The sequence below is a fragment of the Pseudophryne corroboree genome, chromosome 10, assembly GCF_028390025.1.
Source record: "Pseudophryne corroboree isolate aPseCor3 chromosome 10, aPseCor3.hap2, whole genome shotgun sequence".
NCBI classification, from domain to species: domain Eukaryota; kingdom Metazoa; phylum Chordata; class Amphibia; order Anura; family Myobatrachidae; genus Pseudophryne; species Pseudophryne corroboree.
In genome coordinates, this window is record NC_086453.1 from 381,114,956 (window position 1) to 381,142,021 (window position 27,066).

Consider the following 27,066-nt stretch of genomic DNA (forward strand, 5'->3'; position numbering starts at 1 on the left):
AATGGGCTGCCTGCTGCAGTCTTCTTCCCTTTCCTCTATCCCTGGGCAGATATGATCTTATAGGGACGAAAGGACTGAGGCTGAAAAGACGGTGTCTTTTTCTGCAGAGATGTGACTTAGGGTAAAAACGGTGGATTTTCCAGCAGTTGCCGTGGCCACCAGGTCCGATGGACCGACCCCAAATAACTCCTCTTCCTTTATACGGCAATACACCTTTGTGCCGTTTGGAATCTGCATCACCTGACCCCTGTCGTGTCCATAACATCTTCTGGCAGTTATGGACATCGCATTTACTCTTGATGCCAGAGTGCAAATATCCCTCTGTGCATCTCGCATATATAGAAATGCATCCTTTAAATGCTCTATAGTCAATAAAATACTGTCCCTGTCAAGGGTATCAATATTTTTAGTCAGGGAATCCGACCAAGCCACCCCAGCTCTGCACATCCAGGCTGAGGCGATCGCTGGTCGCAGTATAACACCAGTATGTGTGTATATACTTTTTATGATATTTTCCAGCCTCCTGTCAGCTGGTCCTTGAGGACGGCCCTATCTATAGACGGTACCGCCACTTGTTTTGATAAGCGTGTGAGCACCTTATCCACCCTAAGGGGTGTTTCCCAACGCGCCCTAACTTCTGGCGGGAAAGGGTATACCGCCCATAATTTTCTATCGGGGGGAACCCACGCATCATCACACACTTTATTTAATTTATCTGATTCAGGAAAAACTATGGTAGTTTTTTCACATCCCACATAATACCCTCTTTTGTGGTACTTGTAGTATCAGAAATATGTAACACCTCCTTCATTGCCTTTAACGTGTGGCCCTAATAAGGAATACGTTTGTTTATTCACCGTCGACACTGGATTCAGTGTCCCTGTCTGTGTCTGTGTCGACCGACTAAAGTAAACGGGCGTTTTAAAAACCCCTGACGGTGTTTTTGAGACGTCTGGACCGGTACTAATTGTTTGTCGGCCGTCTCATGTCGTCAACCGACCTTGCAGCGTGTTGACATTATCACGTAATTCCCTAAATAAGCCATCCATTCCGGTGTCGACTCCCTAGAGAGTGACATCACCATTACAGGCAATTGCTCCGCCTCCTCACCAACATCGTCCTCCTACATGTCGACACACACGTACCGACACACAGCACACACACAGGGAATGCTCTGATAGAGGACAGGACCCACTAGCCCTTTGGAGAGACAGAGGGAGAGTTTGCCAGCACACACCAAAAACGCTATAATTATATAGGGACAACCTTATATAAGTGTTTTCCCTTATAGCATCTTTTTTATATATTTCTAACGCCAAATTAGTGCCCCCCCTCTCTGTTTTAACCCTGTTTCTGTAGTGCAGTGCAGGGGAGAGCCTGGGAGCCTTCCCTCCAGCCTTTCTGTGAGGGAAAATGGCGCTGTGTGCTGAGGAGATAGGCCCCGCCCCTTTTTCGGCGGCCTCGTCTCCCGCTCTTAACGGATTCTGGCAGGGGTTAAATATCTCCATATAGCCTCCGGAGGCTATATGTGAGGTATTTTTAGCCAAAATAGGTTTTCATTTGCCTCCCAGGGCGCCCCCCTCCCAGCGCCCTGCACCCTCAGTGACTGCCGTGTGAAGTGTGCTGAGAGGAAAATGGCGCACAGCTGCAGTGCTGTGCGCTACCTTTAGAAGACTGAGGAGTCTTCTGCCGCCGATTCTGGACCTCTTCTTATTTCAGCATCTGCAAGGGGGCCGGCGGCAAGGCTCCGGTGACCATCCAGGCTGTACCTGTGATCGTCCCTCTGGAGCTGATGTCCAGTAGCCAAGAAGCCAATCCATCCTGCACGCAGGTGAGTTCACTTCTTCTCCCCTAAGTCCCTCGTTGCAGTGATCCTGTTGCCAGCAGGACTCACTGTAAAATAAAAAACCTAAGCTAAACTTTTCTAAGCAGCTCTTTAGGAGAGCCACCTAGATTGCACCCTTCTCGGCCGGGCACAAAAATCTAACAGGCTTGGAGGAGGGTCATAGGGGGAGGAGCCAGTGCACACCACCTGATCGGAAAGCTTTACTTTTGTGCCCTGTCTCCTGCGGAGCCGCTATTCCCCATGGTCCTTTCAGGAACCCCAGCATCCACTAGGACGATAGAGAAATCCCAATGTTATCCTGTGGACCCAGCCAGAGAAACACTATACCACAGGATAGTATACCGGGGAGGGTGTGAGTGAGCACAGGATAGTATACCGGGAAGGGTGCGAGTGAGCACAGGACAGTATACCGGGGAGGGTGTGGGTGGGCACAGGATAGTACACTGGGGAGGGTGTGAGGGAGCACAGGGCAGTACACTGGGGAGGGTGTGAGGGAGCACAGGGCAGTACACTGGGGAGGGTGTGAGGGAGCACAGGGCAGTACACTGGGGAGGGTGTGAGGGAGCACAGGGCAGTACACTGGGGAGGGTGTGAGGGAGCACAGGGCAGTACACTGGGGAGGGTGTGAGTGAGCACAGGGCAGTACACTGGGGAGGGTGTGAGTGAGCACAGGGCAGTACACTGGGGAGGGTGTGAGTGAGCACAGGGCAGTACACTGGGGAGGGTGTGAGTGAGCACAGGGCAGTACACTGGGGAGGGTGTGAGTGAGCACAGGGCAGTACACTGGGGAGGGTGTGAGTGAGCACAGGGCAGTACACTGGGGAGGGTGTGAGTGAGCACAGGGCAGTACACTGGGGAGGGTGTGAGTGAGCACAGGGCAGTACACTGGGGAGGGTGTGAGTGAGCACAGGGCAGTACACTGGGGAGGGTGTGAGTGAGCACAGGGCAGTACACTGGGGAGGGTGTGAGTGAGCACAGGGCAGTACACTGGGGAGGGTGTGAGTGAGCACAGGGCAGTACACTGGGGAGGGTGTGAGTGAGCACAGGACAGTACACTGGGGAGGGTGTGAGTGAGCACAGGACAGTACACTGGGGAGGGTGTGAGTGAGCACAGGGCAGTACACTGGGGAGGGTGTGAGTGAGCACAGGGCAGTACACTGGGGAGGGTGTGAGTGAGCACAGGGCAGTACACTGGGGAGGGTGTGAGTGAGCACAGGGCAGTACACTGGGGAGGGTGTGAGTGAGCACAGGACAGTACACTGGGGAGGGTGTGAGTGAGCACAGGACAGTACACTGGGGAGGGTGTGAGTGAGCACAGGACAGTACACTGGGGAGGGTGTGAGTGAGCACAGGACAGTACACTGGGGAGGGTGTGAGTGAGCACAGGACAGTACACTGGGGAGGGTGTGAGTGAGCACAGGACAGTACACTGGGGAGGGTGTGAGTGAGCACAGGACAGTACACTGGGGAGGGTGTGAGTGAGCACAGGACAGTACACTGGGGAGGGTGTGAGTGAGCACAGGACAGTACACTGGGGAGGGTGTGAGTGAGCACAGGACAGTACACTGGGGAGGGTGTGGGTGAGCACAGGACAGTACACTGGGGAGGGTGTGGGTGAGCACAGGACAGTACACTGGGGAGGGGGTGAGTGAGCACAGGACAGTACACTGGGGAGGGGGTGAGTGAGCACAGGACAGTACACTGGGGAGGGTGTGGGTGAGCACAGGACAGTACACTGGGGAGGGTGTGAGTGAGCACAGGACAGTACACTGGGGAGGGGGTGAGTGAGCACAGGACAGTACACTGGGGAGGGGGTGAGTGAGCACAGGACAGTACACTGGGGAGGGTGTGGGTGAGCACAGGACAGTACACTGGGGAGGGTGTGGGTGAGCACAGGACAGTACACTGGGGAGGGTGTGAGTGAGCACAGGACAGTACACTGGGGAGGGTGTGAGTGAGCACAGGACAGTACACTGGGAAGGGTGTGAGTGAGCACAGGACAGTACACTGGGGAGGGTGTGAGTGAGCACAGGACAGTACACAGGGGAGGGTGTGAGTGAGCACAGGACAGTACACTGGGGAGGGTGTGAGTGAGCACAGGACAGTACACTGGGGAGTGTGAGTGAGCACAGGACAGTACACTGGGGAGTGAGTGAGCACAGGACAGTACACTGGGGAGTGTGAGTGAGCACAGGACAGTATACTGGGGAGTGTGAGTGAGCACAGGACAGTATACTGGGGAGTGTGAGTGAGCACAGGACAGTATACTGGGGAGTGTGAGTGAGCACAGGACAGTATACTGGGGAGTGTGAGTGAGCACAGGACAGTATACTGGTTAGTGTGAGTGAGCACAGGACAGTATACTGGGGAGTGTGAGTGAGCACAGGACAGTATACTGGTTAGTGTGAGTGAGCACAGGACAGTATACTGGGGAGTGTGAGTGAGCACAGGACAGTATACTGGGGAGTGTGAGTGAGCACAGGACAGTATACTGGAGAGGGTGTGAGGGAGCACAGGATAGTATACTGGGGAGGGTGTGAGGGAGCACAGGATAGTATACTGGGGAGTGTGAGTGAACACAGGACAATATGCTGGGGAGGGTGTGAGTGAGCACAGGATAGTATACTTTGGAATGTGAGTGAGCACAGGACAGTATGCTGGGGAGGGTGTGAGTGAGCACAGGATAGTATACTGGGGAGGGTGTGAGTGAGCACAGGATAGTATACTAGGGAGGGGGTGAGTGAGCACAGGACAGTACACTGGGGAGGGTGAGTATGAGTGAGCACAGGATAGTATACTGGGGAGGGGGTGAGTGAGCACAGGACAGTATACTGGGGAGGGGGTGAGTGAGCACAGGACAGTATACTGGGGAGCGTGAGTGAGCACAGGACAGTATACTGGGGAGTGAGTGAGCACAGGACAGTATGCTGGGGAGGGTGTGAGTGAGCACAGGACAGTATGCTGGGGAGTGTGAGTGAGCACAGGACAGTATGCTGGGGAGGGTGTGAGTGAGCACAGGACAGTACGCTGGGAAGGGTGTGAGTGAGCACAGGACAGTATACTGGGGAGTGTGAGTAAGCACAGGACAGTATGCTGGGGAGGGTGTGAGTGAGCACAGGATAGTACACTGGGGAGGGTGAGTGAGCACAGGATAGTACACTGGGGAGGGTGAGTGAGCACAGGACAGTATACCGGGGAAGGTGTGAGTGAGCACAGGATAGTATACCGGGGAGGGTGTGGGTGAGCACAGGATAGTATACCGGGGAGGGTGTGGGTGAGCACAGGATAGTATACCGGGGAGGGTGTGGGTGAGCACAGGACAGTATACCGGGGAGGGTGTGGGTGAGCACAGGACAGTATACCGGGGAGGGTGTGGGTGAGCACAGGATAGTATACCGGGGAGGGTGTGAGTGAGCACAGGATAGTATACCGGGGAGGGTGTGAGTGAGCACAGGATAGTATACCGGGGAGGGTGTGAGTGAGCACAGGATAGTATACCGGGGAGGGTGTGAGTGAGCACAGGATAGTACACCGGGGAGGGTGTGAGTGAGCACAGGACAGTATACTGGGGAGGGTGTGAGTGAGCACAGGATAGTATACCGGGGAGGGTGTGGGTGAGCACAGGATAGTATACCGGGGAGGGTGTGAGTGAGCACAGGACAGTATACCGGGGAGGGTGTGAGTGAGCACAGGACAGTATACCGGGGAGGGTGTGAGTGAGCACAGGACAGTATACCGGGGAGTTTGTGAGTGAGCACAGGATAGTACACTGGGGAGGGTGTGAGTGAGCACAGGACAGTATACTGGGGAGGGTGTGGGTGAGCACAGGATAGTATACCGGGGAGGGTGTGAGTGAGCACAGGATAGTATACCGGGGAGGGTGTGAGTGAGCACAGGACAGTATACCGGGGAGGGTGTGAGTGAGCACAGGATAGTACACTGGGGAGGGTGTGAGTGAGCACAGGACAGTACACTGGGGAGGGTGTGAGCGAGCACAGGACAGTACACTGGGGAGGGTGTGAGTGAGCACAGGACAGTATATTGGGGAGGGTGTGAGTGAGCACAGGACAGTACACTGGGGAGTGTGAGGGAGCACAGGATAGTATACTGGGGAGTGTGAGGGAGCACAGGACAGTATATTGGGGAGGGGGTGAGTGAGCACAGGACAGTACACTGGGGAGGGTGTGAGTGAGCACAGCATAGTATACTGGGGAGTGTGAGTGAGCACAGGACAGTATATTGGGGAGGGGGTGAGTGAGCACTGAGCTACGTATTCCCCCCTCAGCACACGGCCTCCACCCTCCCAGCAATGTGTCAATCAACAAAACTCACCAGCCACATGGGGGACGGAAATCCACGTCGCACCCGATGCGAGTCCTTCCTGGTTCCGCTTCCATTGGTTCCCCGGGTGACGTCAGCAGGAAGTGTGTGCGTTGCCGGCTGAGGTCCCCAGCTGCTGTAGCCTCAGGTAGGGAGGAGCAACGTGGCGGCCACAGGAGGGTCTGTGTGTGTATAGTACCTGTGTGTCTCCCAGCTGGTGCAGCAGTCTGCAGGGGGAGAGGTGCTGTCACTGCACACACTGCACTACATGCATGTCCTCCTGTACACATGGGTGGTATGACAGTGTGCAGGGGGAGAGGTGCTGTCACTGTGCATACACTGCACTACATGCATGTCCTCCTGTACACACGGGTGGTATGGCAGTGTGCAGGGGGAGAGGTGCTGTCACTGTGCATACACTGCACTACATGCATGTCCTCCTGTACACATGGGTGGTATGACAGTGTGCAGGGGGAGAGATGCTGTCACTGCACACACTGCACTACATGCATGTCCTCCTGTACACATGGGTGGTATGACAGTGTGCAGGGGGAGAGGTGCTGTCACTGTGCATACACTGCACTACATGCATGTCCTCCTGTACACATGGGTGGTATGACAGTGTGCAGGGGGAGAGGTGCTGTCACTGTGCACAGACTGCACTACATGCATGTCCTGCCATGTATTATATGTAATCAGTATAATAATCACTCATATCCCGCTATAAGGCACAGTACAGTGTCACTGCCATGTATTATATGTAATCAGTATAATAATCACTCATATACCGCTATAAGGCACAGTACAGCGTCACTGTCATGTATTATATGTAATCAGTATAATAATCACTCATATACCGCTATAAGGCACAGTACAGCGTCACTGTCATGTATTATATGTAATCAGTATAATAATCACTCATATACCGCTATAGGGCACAGTACAGTGTCACTGCGGTGTATTATATGTAATCAGTATAATAATCACTCATATACCGCTATAAGGCACAGTACAGCGTCACTGTCATGTATTATATGTAATCAGTATAATAATCACTCATATACCGCTATAAGGCACAGTACAGCGTCACTGTCATGTATTATATGTAATCAGTATAATAATCACTCATATACCGCTATAGGGCACAGTACAGTGTCACTGCGGTGTATTATATGTAATCAGTATAATAATCACTCATATACCGCTGTAAGGCACAGTACAGCGTCACTGCCATGTATTATATGTAATCAGTATAATAATCACTCATATACCGATATAAGGCACATTACAGCGTCACTGCCATGTATTATATGTAATCAGTATAATAATCACTCATATACCGCTATAAGGCACAGTACAGCGTCACTGTCATGTATTATATGTAATCAGTATAATAATCACTCATATACCGCTATAGGGCACAGTACAGTGTCACTGCGGTGTATTATATGTAATCAGTATAATAATCACTCATATACCGCTGTAAGGCACAGTACAGCGTCACTGCCATGTATTATATGTAATCAGTATAATAATCACTCATATACCGCTATAAGGCACAGTACAGTGTCACTGCCATGTATTATATGTAATCAGTATAATAATCACTCATATACCGCTGTAAGGCACAGTACAGTGTCACTGCCATGTATTATGTAATCAATATAATAATCACTCATATCCCGCTATAAGGCACACAGTATAGCATCACTGCCATGTATTATATGTAATCAGTACAATAATCACTCATATACCGCTATAAGGCACAGTACAGTGTCACTGCGATGTATTATATGTAATCAGTATAATAATCATTCATATACCGCTATAAGGCACAGTGTCACTGCCATGTATTATATGTAATCAGTATAATAATCACTCATATACCGCTATAAGGCACAGTACAGCGTCACTGCGATGTATTATATGTAATCAGTATAATAATCACTCATATACCGCTATAAAGCACAGTACAGTGTCACTGCGATGTATTATATGTAATCAGTATAATAATCACTCATATACCGCTATAAGGCACAGTGTCACTGCCATGTATTATATGTAATCAGTATAATAATCACTCATATACCGCTATAAGGCACAGTACAGCGTCACTGCGATGTATTATATGTAATCAGTATAATAATCACTCATATACCGCTATAAAGCACAGTACAGTGTCACTGCGATGTATTATATGTAATCAGTATAATAATCACTCATATCCCGCTATAAGGCACAGTACAGCTTCACTGAAATGTATTATATGTAATCAGTATAATAATCACTCATATCCCGCTATAAGGCACAGTACAGCTTCACTGCCATGTATTATATGTAATCAGTATAATAATCACTCATATACCGCTATAAGGCACAGTACTGCGTCACTGCGATGTATTATATGTAATCAGTATAATAATCACTAATATACCGCTATAAGGCACAGTACAGTGTCACTGCCATGTATTATATGTAATCAGTATAATAATCACTCATATACCGCTATAAGGCACAGTACAGCGTCACTGCCATGTATTATATGTAATCAGTATAATAATCACTCATATACCGCTATAAGGCACAGTACAGTTTCACTGCCATGTATTATATGTAATCAGTATAATAATCACTCATATACCGCTATAAGGCACAGTACAGTGTCACTGCCATGTATTATATGTAATCAGTATAATAATCACTCATATACCGCTATAAGGCACAGTACAGCGTCACTGCCATGTATTATATGTAATCAGTATAATAATCACTCATATACCGCTATAAGGCACAGTACAGTGTCACTGCGATGTATTATATGTAATCAGTATAATAATCACTCATATCCCGCTATAAGGCACAGTACAGCTTCACTGCCATGTATTATATGTAATCAGTATAATAATCACTCATATACCGCTATAAGGCACAGTACAGCTTCACTGCCATGTATTATATGTAATCAGTATAATAATCACTCATATACCGCTATAAGGCACAGTACAGTGTCACTGCCATGTATTATATGTAATCAGTATAATAATCACTCATATACCGCTATAAGGCACAGTACTGCGTCACTGCCATGTATTATATGTAATCAGTATAATAATCACTCATATCCCGCTATAAGGCACAGTACAGCTTCACTGCCATTTATTATATGTAGTCAGTATAATAATCACTCATATACCGCTATGAGGCACAGTACAGCGTCACTGCGATGTGTATTATATGTAATCAGTATAATAATCACTCATATACCGCTATAAGGCACAGTACAGCGTCACTGCCATGTATTATATGTAATCAGTATAATAATCACTCATATCCCGCTATAAGGCACAGTAGAGTGTCACTGCCATGTATTATATGTAATCAGTATAATAATCACTCATATACCGCTATACGCACAGTACAGCGTCACTGCCATGTATTTCCACTTCTCTGCAACAACTGCTCTCACCAATCTCGACATTTACTACACCTGACACTGCTGTATCACACCTGCACCAGACCCTAGAGAGTGCCCTTGATGAAGTGGCTCCAGCTACCCATCACACTCCACGTAGGCTTAGATGCCAACCATGGCACTCTAAATCAACAAGACACCTACAAAAACTGTCACGTAAAGTAGAACGTCAGTGGCGGAAATCTCAGAATCCAAGTGACTTTCTCACATATAAGACTACCTACCACTCCTATCGTCAGGCCCTGGACACTGCCAAACAAACATATTTCCAATCTCTCATCTCTTATCATGCCAACAACCCCAAGCGACTTTTTAATACATTTAAATCACTTCTTTACCCTCCCTCACCTCCCCCACTAGCTACTATCCGTGCACAAGAACTTGCTTCCTACTTCAAGGATAAGATTGATAAAATCCGAGATGAAATGGTATGCTCTAACTCAGCCAGTGACCTGCTCAATTCCTTACCTGAACCCTCTGGCACTTTCTCTTCATTTGATCCCACAAGTGAAGATGAAGTATCAACACTCTTTTCATCCTCCTACTCCACTACCTCTCCTCTTGATCCTATACCCTCACAGGTCAGTAAAACTTTGTCTCCTGTGCTTATCCCAACCTTAACTAAAATCTGTAATCTCTCTCTCTCTACTGGTATCTTTCCCTCTCTGTTTAAACATGCAGTCATTACTCCCATTCTAAAAAAACACAACTCTGACCCAAACACACTCTCTAACTACCGTCCCATTTCTCAGCTACCCAGTCCCTCCAAGCTACTTGAGAGGCTTGCCTACACTCGCCTTACACACTTTCTTAACTCGCACAACTTATTGGATCCACTTCAGTCAGGCTTTCGTGCCCAACACTCCACAGAGACGGCACTGACCAAAGTAGTGAATGATCTAGTCACTGCTAGATCAAAAGGCCATTACACACTACTTATTCTTCTAGATCTCTCTGCTGCTTTTGACACTGTTGACCACTCTCTTCTCATACAAACACTACAATCCCTAGGTCTTCAGGACACAGCCCTTTCTTGGTTCTCATCCTACCTATCTAATCGCTCTTTCAGTGTTCACTTCTCTGATTCTACCTCCTCTTCTCTACCTCTATCAGTTGGAGTACCGCAAGGCTCAGTCTTAGGTCCTCTGCTTTTCTCAATCTATACCTCCTCTCTTGGTAAACTAATCAGCTCCTTTGGATTTCAGTATCATTTGTATGCTGATGATACTCAAATCTACCTATCCTCCCCAGATTTGTCACCACCAGTATTGGCTCGTGTCACTGGATGCCTGTCTGCCATTTCATCTTGGATGTCATCTCGCCACCTCAAACTCAACATTTCCAAAACCGAATTAATTATTTTCCCACCAGCTAAGAGTAGTTACCAACCTGATATCTCTATAACTGTTGACAATGCAACTATCCACCCCACCCCACAAGCTCGTTGCCTAGGTGTCACCCTTGACTCTGAACTGTCCTTTGTTCCACACATTCAATCTGTCTCTAAATCATGTTACATGCACCTTAAAAACATATCCAAAATACGCCCTTATCTTACACAAGACACTGCAAAAACTCTAATCCATGCACTCATCATCTCCCGCATTGATTATTGTAATAGTTTCCTTACTGGTCTTCCCAAACATAGGCTATCACCACTTCAATCCATTTTAAATGCAGCTGCGAGGCTAATCTTCCTCTCCAGACGTTCTTCATCTGCTGATCCGCTCTGTCAGTCCCTCCATTGGTTACCGGTATTCTACCGTGTCAAATATAAAATACTTTTACTTACATACAAGGCTATTAACCAAACTGCACCATCATACATCTCCTCACTCATCTCAAAATATCTCCCTACCAGACCTCTCCGCTCTGCACAAGATCTGCGTCTCTCATCCACATGTATTACCTGTTCCCACTCAAAATTACAGGACTTTACCCGGGCTTCACCCACTCTGTGGAATGCACTCCCACGCACAATAAGACTCTCCTCTAGTCTCCAAACCTTTAAACGTTCTCTGAAAACTCATCTCTTCAGACAAGCCTACCAAATTTCAGACCCACACACATAACCTTCACAGCTTCCCTATCAAGTTACATCCCCTCTGTACAGTCCACATAAACTCACATTTTGTCTTCCAACATTGCTGGGTGATCATATCATATAAGAACCTAGCAACCTGGGGAACCATTATGTGACAGGTAGCATCTATCCTTGTGTATCAATGCCTATTTCCCTATAGATTGTAAGCTTGCGAGCAGGGCCTTCCTACCTCTGTCTGTCTGTCTGTCTGTCTGTCTTTGCCCAATTTTGTTCTAAAATTGTTGTTCTAGTTGTAAAGCGCAACGGAATATGCTGCGCTATATAAGAAACTGCTAATAAATAAATAAATAAATAAATTATATGTAATCAGTATAATAATCACTCATATCCCGCTATAAGGCACAGTACAGCGTCACTGCCATGTATTATATGTAATCAGTATAATAATCACTCATATCCCGCTATAAGGCACAGTACTGCGTCACTGCCATGTATTATATGTAATCAGTATAATAATCACTCATATACCGCTATACGCACAGTACAGCGTCACTGCCATGTATTATATGTAATCAGTATAATAATCACTCATATACCGCTATAAGGCACAGTACAGCGTCACTGCCATGTATTATATGTAATCAGTATAATAATCACTCATATACCGCTATAAGGCACAGTACAGTGTCACTGCGATGTATTATATGTAATCAGTATAATAATCACTCATATGCCGCTATAAGGCACAGTACAGTGTCACTGCCATGTATTATATGTAATCAGTATAATAATCACTCATATACCGCTATAAGGCACAGTACTGCGTCACTGCCATGTATTATATGTAATCAGTATAATAATCACTCATATACCGCTATAAGGCACAGTACAGCGTCACTGCCATGTATTATATGTAATCAGTATAATAATCACTCATATACCGCTATAAGCACAGTACAGCGTCACTGCCATGTATTATATGTAATCAGTATAATAATCACTCATATACCGCTATAAGGCACAGTGTCACTGCCATGTATTTTATGTAATCAGTATAATAATCACTCATATCCCGCTATAAGGCACAGTGTCACTGCGATGTATTATATGTAATCAGTATAATAATCACTCATATACCACTATAAGGCACAGTACAGCGTCACTGCTATGTATTATATGTAATCAGTATAATAATCACTCATATACCGCTATAAGCACAGTACAGCGTCACTGCCATGTATTATATGTAATCAGTATAATAATCACTCATATACCGCTATAAGGCACAGTACAGCGTCACTGCGATGTGTATTATATGTATTCAGTATAATAATCACTCATATACCGCTATAAGGCACAGTACAGCGTCACTGCGATGTGTATTATATGTAATCAGTATAATAATCACTCATATCCCGCTATAAGGCATTGTACAGCGTCACTGCTATGTATTATATGTAATCAGTATAATAATCACTCATATACCGCTATAAGCACAGTACAGCGTCACTGCCATGTATTATATGTAATCAGTATAATAATCACTCATATACCGCTATAAGGCACAGTACAGCGTCACTGCTATGTATTATATGTAATCAGTATAATAATCACTCATATACCGCTATAAGGCACAGTACAGCTTCACTGCCATGTATTATATGTAATCAGTATAATAATCACTCATATACCGCTATAAGGCACAGTACAGCTTCACTGCCATGTATTATATGTAATCAGTATAATAATCACTCATATACCGCTATACGCACAGTTCAGCGTCACTGCCATGTATTATATGTAATCGGTATAATAATCACTCATATCCCGCTATAAGGCACAGTACAGCGTCACTGCGATGTATTATATGTAATCAGTATAATAATCACTCATATCCCGCTATAAGGCACAGTACAGCGTCACTGCCATGTATTATATGTAATCGGTATAATAATCACTCATATCCCGCTATAAGGCACAGTACAGCGTCACTGCCATGTATTATATGTAATCGGTATAATAATCACTCATATCCCGCTATAAGGCACAGTACAGCGTCACTGCCATGTATTATATGTAATCGGTATAATAATCACTCATATCCCGCTATAAGGCACAGTACAGTGTCACTGCCATGTATTATATGTAATCGGTATAATAATCACTCATATACCGCTATAAGGCACAGTACAGCGTCACTGCCATGTATTATATGTAATCAGTATAATAATCACTCATATACCGCTATAAGGCACAGTACAGCGTCACTGCCATGTATTATATGTAATCAGTATAATAATCACTCATATCCCGCTATAAGGCACAGTACTGCGTCACTGCCATGTATTATATGTAATCAGTATAATAATCACTCATATACCGCTATAAGTCACAGTACAGCGTCACTGTGATGTATTATATGTAATCAGTATAATAATCACTCATATACCGCTATACGCACAGTACAGCGTCACTGCCATGTATTATATGTAATCAGTATAATAATCACTCATATCCCGCTATAAAGCACAGTGTCACTGCCATGTATTATATGTAATCAGTATAAAAATCACTCATATACCGCTATAAGGCACAGTACAGCGTCACTGCTATGTATTATATGTAATCAGTATAATAATCACTCATATCCCGCTATACGCACAGTACAGCGTCACTGCCATGTATTATATGTAATCAGTATAATAATCACTCATATACCGCTATACGCACAGTACAGCGTCACTGCCATGTATTATATGTAATCAGTATAATAATCACTCATATACCGCTATACGCACAGTACAGCGTCACTGCCATGTATTATATGTAATCAGTATAATAATCACTCATATACCGCTATAAGGCACAGTACAGCGTCACTGCCATGTGTTATATGTAATCAGTATAATAATCACTCATATACCGCTATAAGGCACAGTACAGTGTCACTGCCATGTATTATATGTAATCAGTATAATAATCACTCATATCCCGCTATAAGGCACAGTACAGTGTCACTGCGATGTATTATATGTAATCAGTATAATAATCACTCATATACCGCTATACGCACAGTACAGCGTCACTGCCATGCATTATATGTAATCAGTATAATAATCACTCATATCCCGCTATACGCACAGTACAGCGTCACTGCCATGTATTATATGTAATCAGTATAATAATCACTCATATACCGCTATAAGGCACAGTACAGCGTCACTGCCATGTATTATATGTAATCAGTATAATTATCACTCATATACCGCTATGAGGCACAGTACAGCGTCACTGCGATGTGTATTATATGTAATCAGTATAATAATCACTCATATACCGCTATAAGGCACAGTACAGTTTCACTGCCATGTATTATATGTAATCAGTATAATAATCACTCATATACCGCTATAAGCACAGTACAGCGTCACTGCCATGTATTATATGTAATCAGTATAATAATCACTCATATACCACTATAAGGCACAGTACAGTGTCACTGCCATGTATTATATGTAATCAGTATAATAATCACTCATATACCACTATAAGGCACAGTACAGTGTCACTGCCATGTATTATATGTAATCAGTATAGTAATCACTCATATACCGCTATAAGGCACAGTACAACGTCACTGCCATGTATTATATGTAATCAGTATAATAATCACTCATATATCGCTATAAGGCACAGTGTCACTGCCATGTATTATATGTAATCAGTATAATAATCACTGATATACCGCTATAAGGCACAGCTTCACTGCCATGTATTATATGTAATCAGTATAATAATCACTCATATACCGCTATAAGACACAGTACTGCGTCACTGCCATATATTATATGTAATCAGTATAATAATCACTCATATACCGCTATAAGACACAGTACAGTGTCACTGCCATGTATTTTATGTAATCAGTATAATAATCACTCATATCCCGCTATAAGGCACAGTGTCACTGCGATGTATTATATGTAATCAGTATAATAATCACTCATATACCACTATAAGGCACAGTACAGCGTCACTGCTATGTATTATATGTAATCAGTATAATAATCACTCATATACCGCTATAAGGCACAGTACAGTGTCACTGCCATGTATTATATGTAATCAGTATAATAATCACTCATATACCGCTATACGCACAGTACAGCGTCACTGCCATGTATTATATGTAATCAGTATAATAATCACTCATATACCGCTATAAGGCACAGTGTCACTGCTATGTATTATATGTAATCAGTATAATAATCACTCATATACCGCTATAAGGCACAGTACAGCGTCACTGCCATGTATTATATGTAATCAGTATAATAATCACTCAAATCCCGCTATAAGGCACAGTACAGTGTCACTGCCATGTATTATATGTAATCAGTATAATAATCACTCATATACCGCTATAAGGCACAGTACAGTGTCACTGCTATGTATTATATGTAATCAGTATAATAATCACTCATATCCCGCTATAAAGCACAGTGTCACTGCCATGTATTATATGTAATCAGTATAAAAATCACTCATATATCGCAATAAGGCACAGTACAGCGTCACTGCCATGTATTATATGTAATCAGTATAATAATCACTCATATACCGCTATAAGGCACAGTACAACGTCACTGCCATGTATTATATGTAATCAGTATAATAATCACTCATATCCCGCTATACGCACAGTACAGCGTCACTGCCATGTATTATATGTAATCAGTATAATAATCACTCATATATCACTATAAGGCACAGTGTCACTGCCATGTATTATATGTAATCAGTATAATAATCACTGATATACCGCTATAAGGCACAGCGTCACTGCCATGTATTATATGTAATCAGTATAATAATCACTCATATACCGCTATAAGGCACAGTACTGCGTCACTGCCATGTATTATATGTAATCAGTATAATAATCACTCATATACCGCTATAAGACACAGTACAGTGTCACTGCCATGTATTTTATGTAATCAGTATAATAATCACTCATATCCCGCTATAAGGCACAGTACAGCTTCACTGCCATGTATTATATGTAATCAGTATAATAATCACTCATATACCGCTATACGCACAGTACAGCGTCACTGCCATGTATTATATGTAATCAGTATAATAATCACTCATATACCGCTATACGCACAGTACAGCGTCACTGCCATGTATTATATGTATTCAGTATAATAATCACTCATATACCGCTATAAGGCACAGTACAGCGTCACTGCCATGTGTTATATGTAATCAGTATAATAATCACTCATATACCGCTATAAGGCACAGTACAGTGTCACTGCCATGTATTATATGTAATCAGTATAATAATCACTCATATCCCGCTATAAGGCACAGTACAGTGTCACTGCGATGTATTATATGTAATCAGTATAATAATCACTCATATACCGCTATACGCACAGTACAGCGTCACTGCCATGTATTATATGTAATCAGTATAATAATCACTCATATCCCGCTATACGCACAGTACAGCGTCACTGCCATGTATTATATGTAATCAGTATAATAATCACTCATATACCGCTATAAGGCACAGTACAGCGTCACTGCCATGTATTATATGTAATCAGTATAATAATCACTCATATACCGCTATGAGGCACAGTACAGCGTCACTGCGATGTGTATTATATGTAATCAGTATAATAATCACTCATATACCGCTATAAGGCACAGTACAGTTTCACTGCCATGTATTATATGTAATCAGTATAATAATCACTCATATACCGCTATAAGCACAGTACAGCGTCACTGCCATGTATTATATGTAATCAGTATAATAATCACTCATATACCACTATAAGGCACAGTACAGTGTCACTGCCATGTATTATATGTAATCAGTATAATAATCACTCATATACCACTATAAGGCACAGTACAGTGTCACTGCCATGTATTATATGTAATCAGTATAATAATCACTCATATACCGCTATAAGGCACAGTACAACGTCACTGCCATGTATTATATGTAATCAGTATAATAATCACTCATATATCGCTATAAGGCACAGTGTCACTGCCATGTATTATATGTAATCAGTATAATAATCACTGATATACCGCTATAAGGCACAGCTTCACTGCCATGTATTATATGTAATCAGTATAATAATCACTCATATACCGCTATAAGGCACAGTACTGCGTCACTGCCATGTATTATATGTAATCAGTATAATAATCACTCATATACCGCTATAAGACACAGTACAGTGTCACTGCCATGTATTTTATGTAATCAGTATAATAATCACTCATATCCCGCTATAAGGCACAGTACAGCTTCACTGCCATGTATTATATGTAATCAGTATAATAATCACTCATATACCGCTATAAGACACAGTACTGCGTCACTGCCATATATTATATGTAATCAGTATAATAATCACTCATATACCGCTATAAGACACAGTACAGTGTCACTGCCATGTATTTTATGTAATCAGTATAATAATCACTCATATCCCGCTATAAGGCACAGTGTCACTGCGATGTATTATATGTAATCAGTATAATAATCACTCATATACCACTATAAGGCACAGTACAGCGTCACTGCTATGTATTATATGTAATCAGTATAATAATCACTCATATACCGCTATAAGGCACAGTACAGTGTCACTGCCATGTATTATATGTAATCAGTATAATAATCACTCATATACCGCTATACGCACAGTACAGCGTCACTGCCATGTATTATATGTAATCAGTATAATAATCACTCATATACCGCTATAAGGCACAGTGTCACTGCTATGTATTATATGTAATCAGTATAATAATCACTCATATACCGCTATAAGGCACAGTACAGCGTCACTGCCATGTATTATATGTAATCAGTATAATAATCACTCATATCCCGCTATAAGGCACAGTACAGTGTCACTGCCATGTATTATATGTAATCAGTATAATAATCACTCATATACCGCTATAAGGGACAGTACAGTGTCACTGCTATGTATTATATGTAATCAGTATAATAATCACTCATATCCCGCTATAAAGCACAGTGTCACTGCCATGTATTATATGTAATCAGTATAAAAATCACTCATATATCGCAATAAGGCACAGTACAGCGTCACTGCCATGTATTATATGTAATCAGTATAATAATCACTCATATACCGCTATAAGGCACAGTACAACGTCACTGCCATGTATTATATGTAATCAGTATAATAATCACTCATATCCCGCTATACGCACAGTACAGCGTCACTGCCATGTATTATATGTAATCAGTATAATAATCACTCATATATCACTATAAGGCACAGTGTCACTGCCATGTATTATATGTAATCAGTATAATAATCACTGATATACCGCTATAAGGCACAGCGTCACTGCCATGTATTATATGTAATCAGTATAATAATCACTCATATACCGCTATAAGGCACAGTACTGCGTCACTGCCATGTATTATATGTAATCAGTATAATAATCACTCATATACCGCTATAAGACACAGTACAGTGTCACTGCCATGTATTTTATGTAATCAGTATAATAATCACTCATATCCCGCTATAAGGCACAGTACAGCTTCACTGCCATGTATTATATGTAATCAGTATAATAATCACTCATATACCGCTATACGCACAGTACAGCGTCACTGCCATGTATTATATGTAATCAGTATAATAATCACTCATATACCGCTATACGCACAGTACAGCGTCACTGCCATGTATTATATGTAATCAGTATAATAATCACTCATATACCGCTATAAGACACAGTACTGCGTCACTGCCATATATTATATGTAATCAGTATAATAATCACTCATATACCGCTATAAGACACAGTACAGTGTCACTGCCATGTATTTTATGTAATCAGTATAATAATCACTCATATCCCGCTATAATGCACAGTGTCACTGCGATGTATTATATGTAATCAGTATAATAATCACTCATATACCACTATAAGGCACAGTACAGCGTCACTGCTATGTATTATATGTAATCAGTATAATAATCACTCATATACCGCTATAAGGCACAGTACAGTGTCACTGCCATGTATTATATGTAATCAGTATAATAATCACTCATATACCGCTATACGCACAGTACAGCGTCACTGCCATGTATTATATGTAATCAGTATAATAATCACTCATATACCGCTATAAGGCACAGTGTCACTGCTATGTATTATATGTAATCAGTATAATAATCACTCATATCCCGCTATAAGGCACAGTACAGTGTCACTGCCATGTATTATATGTAATCAGTATAATAATCACTCATATACCGCTATAAGGCACAGTACAGTGTCACTGCTATGTATTATATGTAATCAGTATAATAATCACTCATATCCCGCTATAAAGCACAGTGTCACTGCCATGTATTATATGTAATCAGTATAAAAATCACTCATATATCGCTATAAGGCACAGTACAGCGTCACTGCCATGTATTATATGTAATCAGTATAATAATCACTCATATACCGCTATAAGGCACAGTACAACGTCACTGCCATGTATTATATGTAATCAGTATAATAATCACTCATATCCCGCTATACGCACAGTACAGCGTCACTGCCATGTATTATATGTAATCAGTATAATAATCACTCATATACCGCTATAAGGCACAGTACAGCGTCACTGCCATGTATTATATGTAATCAGTATAATAATCACTCATATACCGCTATACGCACAGTACAGCGTCACTGCCATGTATTATATGTAATCAGTATAATAATCACTCATATACCGCTATACGCACAGTACAGCGTCACTGCCATGTATTATATGTAATCAGTATAATAATCACTCATATACCGCTATAAGGCACAGTACAGTGTCACTGCCATGTATTATATGTAATCAGTATAATAATCACTCATATACCGCTATAAGGCACAGTACAGTGTCACTGCCATGTATTATATGTAATCGGTATAATAATCACTCATATACCGCTATAAGGCACAGTACAGCGTCACTGCCATGTATTATATGTAATCAGTATAATAATCACTCATATACCGCTATAAGGCACAGTACAGCGTCACTGCCATGTATTATATGTAATCAGTATAATAATCACTCATATACCGCTATAAGGCACAGTACTGCGTCACTGCCATGTATTATATGTAATCAGTATAATAATCACTCATATACCGCTATAAGGCACAGTGTCACTGCCATGTATTATATGTAATCAGTATAATAATCACTCATATCCCGCTATAATGCACAGTACAGCGTCACTGCCATGTATTATATGTAATCAGTATAATAATCACTCATATCCCGCTATAAGGCACAGTACAGCGTCACTGCCATGTATTATATGTAATCAGTATAATAATCACTCATATACCGCTATACGCACAGTATGGCGTTACTGCCATGTATTATATGTAATCAGTATAATAATCACTCATATACCGCTATAAAGCACAGTACAACGTCACTGCCATGTATTATATGTAATCAGTATAATAATCACTCATATACCGCTATAAGGCACAGTACAGCGTCACTGCCATGTATTATATGTAATCAGTATAATAATCACTCATATACCGCTATAAGGCACAGTACAGCGTCACTGCCATGTATTATATGTAATCAGTATAATAATCACTCATATATCGCTATAGGGCACAGTACAGTGTCACTGCCATGTATTATATGTAATCAGTATAATAATCACTCATATACCGCTATAAGGCACAGTACAGCGTCACTGTGATGTATTATATGTAATCAGTATAATAATCACTCATATACCGCTATAAGGCACAGTACAGCGTCACTGTGATGTATTATATGTAATCAGTATAATAATCACTCATATACCGCTATAAGGCACAGTACAGCGTCACTGCTATGTATTATATGTAATCAGTATAATAATCACTCATATACCGCTATAAGGCACAGTACTGAGTCACTGCTATGTATTATATGTAATCAGTATAATAATCACTCATATACCGCTATAGGGCACAGTACAGTGTCACTGCCATGTATTATATGTAATCAGTATAATAATCACTTATATACCGCTATAAGCACTGTACAGCGTCACTGCCATGTATTATATGTAATCAGTATAATAATCACTCATATACCGCTATAAGGCACAGTACAGCGTCACTGCCATGTATTATATGTAATCAGTATAATAATCACTCATATACCGCTATAGGGCACAGTACAGTGTCACTGCCATGTATTATATGTAATCAGTATAATAATCACTCATATACCGCTATAAGACACAGTACTGCGTCACTGCCATATATTATATGTAATCAGTATAATAATCTCTCATATATCGCTATAGGGCACAGTACAGTGTCACTACCATGTATTATATGTAATCAGTATAATAATCACTCATATACCGCTTTAAGGCACAGTACAGCGTCACTGTGATGTATTATATGTAATCAGTATAATAATCACTCATATACCGCTATAAGGCACAGTACAGCGTCACTGCCATGTATTATATGTAATCAGTATAATAATCACTCATATACCGCTATAAGGCATTGTACAGCGTCACTGCCATGTATTATATGTAATCAGTATAATAATCACTCATATACCGCTATAAGGCACAGTACAGTGTCACTGCCATGTATTATATGTAATCAGTATAATAATCACTCATATACCGCTATAAGGCATTGTACAGCGTCACTGCCATGTATTATATGTAATCAGTATAATAATCACTCATATACCGCTATAAGGCACAGTACAGCGTCACTGCGATGTATTATATGTAATCAGTATAATAATCACTCATATACCGCTGTAAGGCACAGTACAGCGTCACTGCCATGTATTATATGTAATCAGTATAATAATCACTCATATACCGCTATAAGGCACAGTACAGCGTCACTGCCATGTTTTATATGTAATCAGTATAATAATCACTTATATACCGCTATAAGCACTGTACAGCGTCACTGCCATGTATTATATGTAATCAGTATAATAATCACTCATATACCGCTATAAGGCACAGTACAGTGTCACTGCCATGTATTATATGTAATCAGTATAATAATCACTCATATCCCGCTATAAGGCACAGTACAGCTTCACTGCCATGTATTATATGTAATCAGTATAATAATCACTCATATACCGCTATAAGGCACAGTACAGCATCACTGCCATGTATTATATGTAATCAGTATAATAATCACTCATATACCGCTATAAGGCACAGTACAGCGTCACTGCCATGTATTATATGTAATCAGTGTAATAATCACTCATATACCGCTATAAGGCACAGTACAGCGTCACTGCCATGTATTATATGTAATCAGTATAATAATCACTCATATCCCGCTATAAGGCACAGTACAGCGTCACTGCCATGTATTATATGTAATCAGTATAATAATCACTCATATCCCGCTATAAGGCACAGTACAGCGTCACTGCCATGTATTATATGTAATCAGTATAATAATCACTCATATACCGCTATAAGGCACAGTACAGCGTCACTGTCATGTATTATATGTAATCAGTATAATAATCACTCATATACCGCTATAAGCACAGTACAGCGTCACTGCCATGTATTATATGTAATCAGTATAATAATCACTCATATACCGCTATAAGGCACAGTACAGTGTCACTGCCATGTATTATATGTAATCAGTATAATAATCACTCATATACCGCTATAAGGCACAGTGTCACTGCCATGTATTATATGTAATCAGTATAATAATCACTCATATACCGCTATAAGGCACAGTACAGTGTCACTGCCATGTGTTATATGTAATCAGTATAATAATCACTCATATACCGCTATAAGCACAGTACAGCGTCACTGCCATGTATTATATGTAATCAGTATAATAATCACTCAAATACCGCTATAAGGCACAGTACAGTGTCACTGCCATGTATTATATGTAATCAGTATAATAATCACTCATATACCGCTATAAGGCACAGTGTCACTGCCATGTATTATATGTAATCAGTATAATAATCACTCATATACCGCTATAGGGCACAGTACAGCGTCACTGCCATGTATTATATGTAATCAGTATAATAATCACTCATATACCGCTATAGGGCACAGTACAGCGTCACTGTGATGTATTATATGTAATCAGTATAATAATCACTCATATACCACTATAAGCACAGTACAGCGTCACTGCCATGTATTATATGTAATCAGTATAATAATCACTCATATACCACGATACGCACAGTACTGCGTCACTGCCATGTATTATATGTAATCAGTATAATAATCACTCATATACCACTATACGCACAGTACTGCGTCACTGCCATGTATTATATGTAATCCGTATAATAATCACTCATATACCACTATAAGCACAGTACAGCGTCACTGCCATGTATTATATGTAATCAGTATAATAATCACTCATATACCGCTATAGGGCACAGTACAGTGTCACTGCGATGTATTATATGTAATCAGTATAATAATCACTCATATACCGCTATAAGGCACAGTACAGCGTCACTGCTATGTATTATATGTAATCAGTATAATAATCACTCATATACCGCTATAAGGCACAGTACAGCGTCACTGTGATGTATTATATGTAATCAGTATAATAATCACTCATATACCACTATAAGCACAGTACAGCGTCACTGCCATGTATTATATGTAATCAGTATAATAATCACTCATATACCACTATACGCACAGTACTGCGTCACTGCCATGTATTATATGTAATCAGTATAATAATCACTCATATACCACTATACGCACAGTACTGCATCACTGCCATGTATTATATGTAATCAGTATAATAATCACTCATATACCGCTATAGGGCACAGTACAGCGTCACTGCCATGTATTATATGTAATCAGTATAATAATCACTCATATACCGCTATAGGGCACAGTACAGCGTCACTGCCATGTATTATATGTAATCAGTATAATAATCACTCATATACCGCTATACGCACAGTACAGCGTCACTGCGATGTGTATTATATGTAATCAGTATAATAATCACTCATATACCGCTATACGCACAGTACAGCGTCACTGCTATGTATTATATGTAATCAGTATAATAATCACTCATATACCGCTATAAGGCACAGTACAGCGTCACTGCCATGTATTATATGTAATCAGTATAATAATCACTCATATACCGCTATAGGGCACAGTACAGCGTCACTGCCATGTATTATATGTAATCAGTATAATAATCACTCATATACCGCTATACGCACAGTACAGCGTCACTGCCATGTATTATATGTAATCAGTATAATAATCACTCATATACCGCTATAGGGCACAGTACAGCGTCACTGCCATGTATTATATGTAATCAGTATAATAATCACTCATATACCGCTATAGGGCACAGTACAGCGTCACTGCCATGTATTATATGTAATCAGTATAATAATCACTCATATACCGCTATACGCACAGTACAGCGTCACTGCCATGTATTATATGTAATCAGTATAATAATCACTCATATACCGCTATAGGGCACAGTACAGCGTCACTGCCATGTATTATATGTAATCAGTATAATAATCACTCATATACCGCTATACGCACAGTACAGCGTCACTGCCATGTATTATATGTAATCAGTATAATAATCACTCATATACCGCTATACGCACAGTACAGCGTCACTGCCATGTATTATATGTATTCAGTATAATAATCACTCATATACCGCTATAAGGCACAGTACAGCGTCACTGCGATGTGTATTATATGTAATCAGTATAATAATCACTCATATCCCGCTATAAGGCATTGTACAGCGTCACTGCCATGTATTATATGTAATCAGTATAATAATCACTCATATACCGCTATAGGGCACAGTACAGCGTCACTGCCATGTATTATATGTAATCAGTATAATAATCACTCATATACCGCTATAAGGCACAGTACAGCGTCACTGTGATGTATTATATGTAATCAGTATAATAATCACTCATATACCGCTATACGCACAGTACAGCGTCACTGCCATGTATTATATGTAATCAGTATAATAATCACTCATATACCGCTATAAGGCACAGTACTGCGTCACTGCCATATATTATATGTAATCAGTATAATCATCACTCATATACCGCTATAAGGCACAGTACAGCGTCACTGCCATGTATTATATGTAATCAGTATAATAATCACTCATATACCGCTATAAGGCACAGTACAGCGTCACTGCCATGTATTATATGTAATCAGTATAATAATCACTCATATACCGCTATAAGGCACAGCGTCACTGCGATGTGTATTATATGTAATCAGTATAATAATCACTCATATACCGCTATACGCACAGTACAGTGTCACTGCCATGTATTATATGTAATCAGTATAATAATCACTCATATACCGCTATAAGGCACAGTACAGCGTCACTGCCATGTATTATATGTAATCAGTATAATAATCACTCATATACCGCTATACGCACAGTACAGCGTCACTGCCATGTATTTTATGTAATCAGTATAATAATCACTCATATACCTCTATAAGGCACAGTACAGCGTCACTGTGATGTATTATATGTAATCAGTATAATAATCACTCATATCCCGCTATAAGGCACAGTACAGCGTCACTGCCATGTATTCTATGTAATCAGTATAATAATCACTCATATACCGCTATAAGGCACAGTACAGCGTCACTGCCATGTATTATATGTAATCAGTATAATAATCACTCATATACCGCTATAAGGCACAGTACAGCGTCACTGCCATGTATTATATGTAATCAGTATAATAATCACTCATATCCCGCTATAAGGCACAGTACAGCGTCACTGCCATGTATTATATGTAATCAGTATAATAATCACTCATATACCGCTATACGCACAGTACAGCGTCACTGCCATGTATTATATGTAATCAGTATAATAATCACTCATATACCGCTATACGCACAGTACAGCGTCACTGCCATGTATTATATGTAATCAGTATAATAATCACTCCTATACCGCTATACGCACAGTACAGCGTCACTGCCATGTATTATATGTAATCAGTATAATAATCACTCATATACCGCTATAAGCACAGTACAACGTCACTGCCATGTATTATATGTAATCAGTATAATAATCACTCATATACCGCTATAAGGCACAGTACAGCGTCACTGCCATGTATTATATGTAATCAGTATAAGAGATATTGTACATCTCCACACAGCTCCTTGTTGTCTTATTTCATATGACTCTTGT

At 41.2% G+C, this 27,066-nt stretch overlaps 1 protein-coding gene across 1 annotated transcript in view; it reads left to right on the forward strand.

Annotated features, from left to right (window-relative positions):
* Window positions 1–6,212: 6,212 nt before the first annotated feature.
* Window positions 6,213–27,066, forward strand: part of LZIC (leucine zipper and CTNNBIP1 domain containing) — a 52,750-nt gene continuing 31,896 nt past the window's right edge. The window contains exon 1 of the mRNA XM_063943832.1: window positions 6,213–6,314. Within this exon, the coding sequence (XP_063799902.1) occupies window positions 6,215–6,314 (100 nt within the window). The 5' untranslated portion in view covers window positions 6,213–6,214. The remainder of the gene's footprint in view (window positions 6,315–27,066) is intronic.